A 10,138-nucleotide genomic window follows, 5' to 3' on the forward strand; every position below is an offset into this window, starting at 1 on the left:
TCTTTAATACCAGCACCCTGGAGTTACACACACACACACACACACACACACACACACACACACACACACACACTCACACACACACCAAACAAAAATTAAGCTCCACATGGTGAGGCTCACCTTTAGCATTATCTCTGAGTTCAAGGCTAATCTGGTCTACAGAGCAAGTTCCAGGACAGTCAGGGAGACCCTGTCTCACACAACAACAACAACAACAACAACAAACAAAAATAAAATTACTTGCAGAAGGTGCAACACTCTAGCACATTAGTTCTCAACCTGTGTGTTTGGACCCCTTTTGAGGGTGGAATGACCCTTTCACAGGGGTTGCCTAAGACCTCCGGGCAACACAGATATTTTACAGAGGGTTACAACATTACGAAGGTTGAGAACCATTGGTCTAGCACACACATGTCAAAAATGGGAATCCAGGGAAGGTGACATGGCTAACGGGGGAAAGCAACTATCTAAATTTAAACAGCTGAATCCACATGGTAGAAGGAGAAAACTGACATTTGCAAAAGGTATTCTGACTTGCACAAGTGCATGGATACAGATACACAAATGAAAAAACAATTTTTTTGAAGTAAGTAAATGTTCATGATTTTATTGTCTTCATAACAAAACCCGCTTAGAACTGGGTCATTTTGTCCTGGTGCTTGCCACACTGCTTGCAGAAAGTCCCGCGGGTCTTAGGAATGTTCACATGTTTTACGGGAGCGATATTGGTACAGAAAGCAAGTACAATCTTTAAAGGACTAAAATTAATAAATAAAAACAGGAACCGTGTAAGACTGGATCACAATCAGGGGACATCAGCCCAATGCCCAGGCTCACGCCCCTGACTCCGGCATGCTGTAACATCAGGTACGCCAGGGATCATGTATCACTTCATCCAGAGTTCACAGACCAGCTGACTGGGCTTACCCAAAGAGGCACATGAACAAGGGATGGTCCTACCCAAGGTTTAGAACCAGCCACACCATGGCGGTGCAGATTTCAGACTCAGGGAAAAGGCCCCCCCCTCACGCCCCCTATCCACCCGCACCGCCCCCCCCCCAGACAGGGTTTCTCTATGTAGCCTTGATTGTTTTTGAATTCACTCCTTAGACCAGGCTAGCCTCAAACTCAGAGATCCACAGGGATTACAAGCAAGCACCAACACCTCCACCCAACCTTCCTGCACAGGCTCTTCTGGATAACGTAGTTCAGACAGCTGCACCGTGAAGAACAGGGTAATTACAGAGATGGAAACTGGAGAGGTGGCGTATAAGAAGTTAATGGGACTCCTTGCAGACACTGTGGTGGTTACCTCTGTGCCAGTGTTCTTATTTCCCTGGGAAGCTGCTGTCCTCTGAAGCACATCCTCAGTGCCCACAATATGGTGATGTGCAGGGCTGAATCCTGTTATGCATCCTCAAATTTCCCTTAGCACGGGGATGCACAATAGGAAAGTTTTCTTGAGAATATCGTATCTGATGTGTCAAAATGAGAAGAGTCTGAATTCTGGAGATCAGTGGTGAAATATTCCAAATAGGTCTTTTCTTTGTTTCTCCACGATAATTCCTTCATTTTATTTGCAAAATGATCTGGCAAATACCATTCATATACAGGCAAAGGCTTAAAAATCTGTTAGGTCTCAAACCCAAGACAGATGGCTAACTGAAGTGTCCATTAGCATATCAAAGCTGACACTGGCCGCCAGGTTCTCCCAGCATCCCTCGATCTCAACCTGCTACAGGACCCTCCTGGCTGGCATACTCAACCCCCCACCCTGAGCTCCCTAGCTCAGGTATTGGGGTGGGCTTTCTTCCTCTCAGCTCCTCTGTGTAACCCAGCCATTTTGGTTATGCCAGTTTTTTGGCCAGGCTGCTCCTCTTGGTCAACGGCTACTCTCCTCTCTCCTCACATGGGTAAGGGTCGTGTTCTCTCTGGACTCTCCCAGATGTCTCCGCTTCTGGCTATTCTCTCCCTTTTATCTACAGTAAACCTTCTCCTCTACCATACCTAGGAGCAGTCATATCCTTCATTTTTATTTTTCATTTAAAATCCATAAGCCAACACTGCCCCTTCTCAGGCATCTTACATAAACATTAAATAAAACAAAACATCGGGGTGTCTCAATGCTCCCTGTCTGGTCTGGAACTGTGACTGGTTGGTTTCTAACCCCAGGGACCCACCTGCCTCTGCCTGCAATTCTGTAACTTAAGTGGGTCAGCAAGTCCGACCTTGTGGCTCAAGGAAATATTGGCACATCTTTAAAACAGTCTCCCAACTAGACTGAGTATCTTGCTCCATCTGGGCAGGTGTGTCCACTTCCTGGCGTTTGATCCTATCTGAACTACATTGTCCAGAAGACATTGCTCCGACCTCAGCCAATGAAAATGAGCGTTTCGGTGACGACAAAACGACGTTGGGCGGGACTTTTGGCTTTGCGTGCAGGAGATTTCTTTGAAACTTTCTGGATCTGTCAGTCTGATTCACAGAAAACTGGTTTCTTCTGCATTGGTCATGGCAGGAAAACGGGAGAGTTAGAAGCGTTTGTCCTCTGTCACGGAGACGGATCTGAGGTTTGTGACGACCTGTATGACCTGATCCAGGCTTCGAGTAGGAATGGCCATGTCCCAGGGCCCCGCCGGCCAGTGGAGCCCGATGGTGATGGTGGAGGCTGCGGGTGGAGCCTTGTTCCAGGTGAGTGCCTGGTGATCGCCCGCCTACCCCTGAGTTCTAGAGCTTGGAGATCTTGGGTCAGGAGCCAAAGGGGCAGGTCCTGTGTCCCTGACTATAGGACACTGGTGGAAGTGGTTCTTATTTCTGACATCTGTATGCTAGAAAACGACCCCCTCTGACTCACAGCGTCTGGTAGACTGTACTTCCCAAGGCTTGTGGGCGGGCCTGAACTCAATGACAGTTGTAGCCCTGGAGTGCCCCCTGCTGGCATTAGATGGGGGCGGACTCAGTGCGTCTAAGGAACTGACTTTTGTTTGTGGAGACTCCAGGGAAGATTTGAACATCGGAGAGATTCGATCTATTCCGTTTTCTAAGCGTCCCTGGGGAATATCGGGCTGAGGTCGGATAATGTGGATGGAGATAGAGACCTATGAATCCATGAGTAAATCCTGTGGACTTATGCACGGGTTGGAGTGTGGGTCATGGAGGTGGTGAGACTCCTCGCATCTTTGATAGATTTCTGATATTTTCTACTATCTATCTATCTATCTATCTATCTATCTATCTATCTATCTATCTATCTATCTATCTATCTATCTATCTATCTATCATCTATCTATCTATCTATCTATCTATCTATCTATCTATCTATCTATCTATCTCTATGTAGTCATGGCTGTCTTAGAACTCTCTCTACATACCAGGCAACCCTCAAAATATATACCTTTAACTACTGAGTGATAGGATTAAAGGAGTGGCCCCCTACTCAGGCTCTCTTTCATAGTTTTTAAAGATGTACTTGCTTTCCTTTTTTTTTTCTTTTCCTTTTAATTTCTGTTTTAGTTTTATCTTGGCTGGAACTTGAGTTCACAGAGATCTGCCTTCTTCTGTGTTCTCCTTTGGGGTAGGGCTGCCAACTGAACTCTGGTAGCCTGTGAAAGGAGATAGTGCCCTAAACAGTGGAGCCATCTCTCCTGACCTTCCAACGAATCTTAAAAACTCAGCCATCAGGACTTGCTGCTGAGCTGAGTGTAGTTGTGAAGCAAAATTGGATAAAGTAAAAAAAAACTGGCCCCGTTGGGGAGTATTTGTGACAGGCAAGACTAAAATATTACTGAAAGCACTTTACAGTTAGTTGAAGACATTCAGTATTTGAGTAAAGTCTGTGTTAGTTATCACACACACACACACACACACACACACACACACACACACACACACACACCCAGCCCCATTGAGACTCATCATGTGACGCTAACTGACCTTTGTGGCCCATGGTGGCCTCCTAATACACAGAAGTGTGCCTGTTTCTGCTTTCCAAGTGTTGCATAAAGGTCTGCACTATCACACCTGGCTAATACCAAAGTCTCAATTGAATGTGTGTAGATAAAACCATACATTTTGAAAACGTGCGTTTATGAAACTCTTCACAGAAGGCTTTAGTCGTGTGCACAGGAAGAGCCTGTACCAAGTACTTGATACAGGTTTGATACTATGATTCTCTTTGTAGAGTAGGATTTTGTGTTGGTTCTCTTTGTAGAGTAGGATTCAAATATTTGAATGCTGGTCACCAGGGAATGGAACTGTTTGAGAAAGACTGAAGGATTGGGGAGTGTGGTACTGTGGGAGGAAGTGTGTGACTGGGAGCAGACTCTGAGGTTTCAGAAGCCCACACCAGGACCAGGGTGTCTCTGTCTCTGCCTGCTGCAAGTGGGTCAGGATGTAAAGTCCTGGGGGATCTAAAGTTCTCGGAGACTGCTCCCAGTGTCATGGCTGTCTGCTTCCCACCGTGATGGTCACGCACTAACAATGTGAAACTGTAGGCAAGCCCCAGTTAAATGACTTCTTTTGTAAGAGTTGCCTGGGTCATGGTGTCTTGTCATAGCAATAGAACAGTAAATAAGACAGACTGCCTTTCTTCTTCTTCTTCTTCTTCTCCTTCTTCTTCTTTTTTTTATAAAAATTACTTATTTATTTTTATTTTATGTCCATTGGTGCTTTGCCTTCGTGTATGTCTGTGTGAGGGTGTCAGATCTTGGAGTCACAGACAGTTGTGAGCTGCCTTGTGGGTGCTGAGAATTGAACCTGGGTCCTCTGGAAGATCAGCCAGTGCTCTCAACCTCTGAGCCATCTTTCCAGCCTTAGGCTGCCATTCTCATCCTCAGAGAACAAATAGAGGAGATTGATTCCTTGTCCGAGGTCACCCAGTAAGAGACACTATTAAGAGCTGGAGCCCGCCGGGCAGTGGTGGCGCACGCCTTTAATCCCAGCACTTGGGAGGCAGAGGTAGGCGGATCTCTGTGAGTTCGAGGCCAGCCTGGACTACCAAGTGAGTGTCAGGAAAGGCGCAAAGCTACACAGAGAAACCCTGTCTCGAAAAACAAAAGAGCTGGAGCCCATGGGGGCAGTTGGGTGTACCTGACTACAGGTATGTGAGGAGACTTGGATGGACCTTTGGGATACCAACACCTCGTTTGTTACTCACAGCCTTGTTTTTCTACAGGTTTCCCATTATTCAGTGAAACCGGCCAACCTGGAAGAGGTAAGTGGAGGGTGCTCAGGAAACACACTCCTCAGTTTTCACATAAGAGACCTCTGTGATTGTGATGTTCTGGGACTCTTTGCTTAGCATTCTCTCCTTCCGTTGGATTTCCTGGCAGGTGCTCAAAATGTGAGGTCCCCATGTCCACAGCAGAGAATACATGGCCAGGTTTCCATTTATGGCAACCATTGGCTTAAGTTTCCAAGGTCTTAAGGTTCCAGTGGTGAGCATTAGAGGATGCCTGGAACTGAGATGGTTGGGAATGCAGAGGAATCCTCAGGTGTGCTGAGGTCCGCTGGATTTAGTGGAAGGCAGTAGCTGAGGGCTGGGCTTGCATACTGAGTTGGAAATGGAAGTTCAGTGGGAAGACTGATGTGTGTGCTGTGAGAGTATGTATGGATGGCTTCCTGGCCTTCCTGCAGGTGGATACCAGTGACCCAAATATAGTCTGTGTGAGGCAGATGATTGGGAGGAGCCCATGTGAATTCTCTGATAGAAAGGAGGGCCTTTCCATGGCATCCTTCAAGCTTGGATTGACTCCAGCTGTGGTGGTTTCAATGACCATGCCCCCCCCATAGGCTCATAGACTTGAAACTTGTTCCCCATTGGTGGAAGAGTCTGGGGAGGACTAGGAGGTGTGGCCTTGCTGGAGGAGGTGTGTCACTGGGGTGGCTTTGTAAGTTTCAAAAGCCCATGCCATTCCCAGTTAACTCTCTCTGGTCCTATGGTTCAGGATGTAAGCTCTCAGCTGCTGCTCCAGTGCCATGATGCCTGCTGCCATAGGGGTCATGGACTCACTCTCTGAGTTGTGAGCCCCCAATGAATTCTTTGTTCTATAAGTTGCCTTGGTCATGGTGTCTCTTCCCAGTAATAGAAAAGTGACTAAGACACCCCCTGTCCACCTGTTTGTTGACTAAGACACCCCCTGTCCACCTGCACGTTCTTGCTGAGTGCTGACCAGAGTACTGGGTGGGCCCTTGAGGCCAGACTGGATGTCCTAGCTTCAGAGCCTGGTACCCTCTGAGGTAGGAAGCTAAGTGAGAATGACTGTCTTGAGGATGGAAAGAGCCCCTGACAAGGAGACTGCACATAAACTCCATTTTCCCCTTTGTGGCAGGGTTGTGTGTCCTTTGAGGATGTGGCTGTGTACTTCTCCTGGGAGGAATGGAAACTGCTTAATGACTCGCAAAGGCTCCTGTACCAGACTGTGATGACCGAGATCTTCGCACTCATGTCCTCGCTGGGTAAGGACCACTCCCATCCAGTCAGAGCATGTCTATGTAGTCTTGTATTCTTTTCCTTTCTTTCTTTCTTTCTTTCTTTCTTTCTTTCTTTCTTTCTTTCTTTCTTTCTTTCTTTCTTTCTTTCTTTCTTTCTTTCTTTCTTTCTTTCTTTCTTTCTTTCTCTCTTTCTCTCTTTCTTTCTCTCTTTCTCTCTCTCTTTTCCTTCCTTCCTTTCTTTCTTTTTCTTTCTTTCCAAAACAAGGTTTCTCTGTGTAGCCCTGGCTGTTCTGGAACTCACTTTGTAGACCAGGCTGGCCTCTAACTCACAGAGATCTGCCTTCCTCTGCCTCCTGAGTGCTGGGATTAAAGGCGAGAGCCACCACCACCTGGCTGGCTTGTCTTTTTCCTAAGGAGCAGTTTATCCTTCTCAAATTTGACCTGTGTACACTGAATCTTTCTTCCACTGTCCTGGAGTATAAAGTGCAGGTTAAAAACAGACCTTGTTTCACAACAGACCTTGTTTCTCACAGTTGCCGCAAAAGTTCACAGGAATCAGTCTAGGGTTAGGATATTTTTTTGGGGTTGGGCATGGTTTGAGTCATGCTCTGTCTGTAGAGTCCTGCCTGTGCTGGTCTCACTAGGGAGACCTGGCTCTCCTCTAACTCACCAAGATCTTGCTCTGGTTCCCGAGTGTTGTGATTAATGGCTTGCACAGCCATGCGCTGCCTGGGGTTACCAGTATTGACACTAATGGCTCCTCTGTGACCTGGTGACACTGTAAATGCTTCGCATCTTTGGTACTTGGGTATTTCTTGGTAACATGCCTTATGTCTGCATGTGGCAGGAACTGTGGCACTCGTGAGCTCATTATTGGTTTTTTATTATGTAAGACACTCTTACCAGGATTATTCTCATTATGCTTCTTTCCCATCGAATGTGTGGGTTACATCACTAATACAGAACTCTCACTTCTTGCATCATTTTACTTTAGGACTTATGCCTTCTGGGATCCATGGCGTCACTCAGCTGGAGTCTTGGGGAGAGCCCTCTGTTCCTGCATTGAGATTCCTGACTCCAGGTATGAGATAGGTACTTGGAAGGTGGTGGTATCTGATGTGTGTAGCTATTATATCTGAACCAGGACTTTCCCCCATGTGTCAGTCTCGAATGTTTGGAACGTTGCTTTGCCGTACTGGGAAACTCAGGCTTTCCTTGATGGTGTTAGTGTGCTTTATACCTAGGGCAGTCCTTGAATGCAGGTTCCTCAGTCACCGTGTCCTATGGGCCTAGACAGCCTTCTGCACTGTGTCCTGCATCTCCAGCAGCTGGGGCTTGTAGAAAGCTATTGCTGAGGACAGTGTTATGGTTCACAGTGCTTCTCCCAGTGATTCACTCCATGCTTGTGTTCTTACTGTCTCTAGGGTCCTTAGATCCTATGATATTGACAAATTCAGCATGACAATGGGTCCTTACCACCCTGAACTAGTCCCCTTGTTCTGTAAGAAATCTCAGAACACTGTTAGTAATATGTGCTGTCTGTCTGTCACTTGACAGTCTCCATGCCATTCATCAGTATTTGTCTCTGGTCAGGTTGTTGGATCAAGGTGAAGAGTGAAATGCCCCGCTTTGAGCAGAGTCTTTCCACGGAAGGAGATCTTAGTTCATCCATGCTCCAACAGCAAACGCTGAGCTGTGCTGAGACACCCTTGCTAAGTGCAGACAATGCAATGATCATCCAGACTTCCTCAGGTCTTCTCGGGGATCAGGTGACTGCCAGTGGTGGGGAGGCACCCAAGAGCACTGAGAGTGGAGAGGCCATTCACACTGAGAAGAAAACCTGCATATGCAGTGACTGTGGCAAAGTCTTTACTAGCACATCTCACCTTAATCGGCACCGGATGATACACACGGGAGAAAAGCCTTTTCAGTGCAGCGAGTGTGGGATGTCCTTCAGCCAAAAAGCCTTTCTCATTAAGCATTTCAGAATTCACACCGGAGAAAAACCTTTTAGGTGCAGTGAATGTGGCAAAGCCTTCAAGCATAATATCTCCCTCGTTTCTCATCTGCGAGTTCACACAGGAGAAACACCCTTTACGTGCAGTGAATGTGGGAAATCATATATGACCAGATCGAACCTTACACGTCATTATCAAGTTCATACCGGTGAAAAGCCTTACAATTGCAGCGAGTGTGGAAAAGCCTTTAAGGAAAAATCCAGCCTTGTTTATCACGCCCGAGTGCACACTCGAGAAAGGCCTTTTCAGTGCAGCGAATGTGGGAAATCCTTCAGCCAAAAAGCCTTTCTCATTAAGCATTTCAGAATTCACACCGGAGAAAAGCCTTTCAGGTGCAGTGAATGTGGCAAAGCCTTCAAGCATAACTGCTTTCTTGTTGCTCATCAGCGAGTGCACACAGGAGAAACACCATTTACCTGCAGTGAATGTGGGAAATCCTACATGAACAGGTCAAGCCTTTTGCATCATTATCGAGTTCATACTGGAGAAAAGCCTTAGAGGTGCAGTGGATGAGGAAAACCATTTAAGAAAAAAAAAAAATCCAGCCTTGTTTATCATGTCTGAGTGCACACTGGGGAAAAGGCCTGAATGTCATGAATCTGGGAAGTGTTAAAAAAAAAAAAAACACTTCTCATCTCATGAAAGATCAATAAGTTCACAACAGAGGAAATGATTTTGAAGTGTAATGATTGTAGGAGATTCTTTACTGTGAGGTGTGGCCTCATTAAACATCAGAGATTTCACACTGCAGCAAAGCATTGTGAGTGCAAAGAATGTGGGTAAGTGTTTTGCTACAGAACCTGACTTTCTAGAATCTAGAAGATTCACACTGGGTAGAATATATGTATTGGGTGCAGTGAATGGGGAAAATCATTTTCATGGGCTACTGTATGCACTCAAGGGAACGTTCACTGGACAAAAGTCAAGAATGTTTCAGATGTGAGGAGCCTTCACCCACACCTCCATCCTGCTGAACCAGAGAGGCCACGGTGCTGGGATGCATCATGAACCCACTGACTCTGGGAAAGCCTTTGAGCAAATGTCTGCCTATAATAGTAATATCCAAATATCCGCACAACCCAGATAGGTTTGTGAATGCAGAAAATGTAGAGAAAAGCTTCAGCCATTGGCAACCTTGTTCAGCATTGGGAGTGAACCAGATTTTGAACAGAAGTCCTGAGAGTGGCCTTTCAATGAAAGTTACTCATCAAATAAGAACATTGGGACTAGATGAAGATTATTGCCATCTTCCTATTCCCCCCAAATTAATACTTTCTGGGGAACTTAGGCAGGCCTGTTTTCCTGACTGTACCACTGAGGAGTGGAGTTTCCATGGTACTGAGTTTGAATTGGAGGAAGAGTGGCCTCCATTAATAAGACATGATTTTATTGTTTGTTTTTTTTTAAATGAACGTTGTAGTTCCTGGAATACATGATTGTTTGCTGTATAGTCTTCATGATTGTTGTGTTTCTAACTGTTCCCAGTTTTGTAGGGGACCAGGTCCATGTAGCACTTTATGCTGTCATGTAGGAATCCAGGGCATATGTTTTAGGTGTTTGCTGTCTTTACATGTGTGAGTATTTCGGCCGGGATGCGATGGCACAGACCTTTCATCCCAGCACTCAGGAGGCAGGGACCGCCAGATCTCTGTGAGTTCAGGTTCAGCCTGGTCTACATAGTGAGTTTT

At 46.2% G+C, this 10,138-nt stretch overlaps 1 protein-coding gene across 1 annotated transcript; it reads left to right on the plus strand.

Annotated features, from left to right (window-relative positions):
- The first annotated feature begins 2,401 nt into the window (after positions 1 to 2,401).
- On the plus strand, positions 2,402 to 9,900 carry LOC102918172 (uncharacterized). The gene is made up of 5 exons (XM_006980006.4): positions 2,402 to 2,691; positions 5,174 to 5,212; positions 6,330 to 6,456; positions 7,427 to 7,513; positions 8,026 to 9,900. Exons 1-5 carry the CDS (start codon positions 2,614 to 2,616, stop codon positions 8,946 to 8,948), a joined length of 1,254 nt encoding a protein of 417 aa, XP_006980068.3. The 5' UTR covers positions 2,402 to 2,613; the 3' UTR covers positions 8,949 to 9,900.
- Positions 9,901 to 10,138: the final 238 nt, after the last annotated feature.

This window comes from Peromyscus maniculatus, chromosome 1, assembly GCF_049852395.1.
Source record: "Peromyscus maniculatus bairdii isolate BWxNUB_F1_BW_parent chromosome 1, HU_Pman_BW_mat_3.1, whole genome shotgun sequence".
Classification (NCBI taxonomy): Eukaryota; Metazoa; Chordata; class Mammalia; order Rodentia; family Cricetidae; genus Peromyscus; species Peromyscus maniculatus.

Excerpts from the sequence above, each read along its gene's own strand:
- LOC102918172 (XM_006980006.4), top strand. The coding sequence starts at position 2,614 with ATGGCCATGTCCCAGGGCCCCGCCGGCCAGTGGAGCCCGATGGTGATG. Across the intron at positions 6,457-7,426 it reads CGCACTCATGTCCTCGCTGG|GACTTATGCCTTCTGGGATC; the intron begins GTAAGGACCACT and ends ATTTTACTTTAG. Across the intron at positions 7,514-8,025 it reads ATTGAGATTCCTGACTCCAG|GTTGTTGGATCAAGGTGAAG; the intron begins GTATGAGATAGG and ends GTCTCTGGTCAG.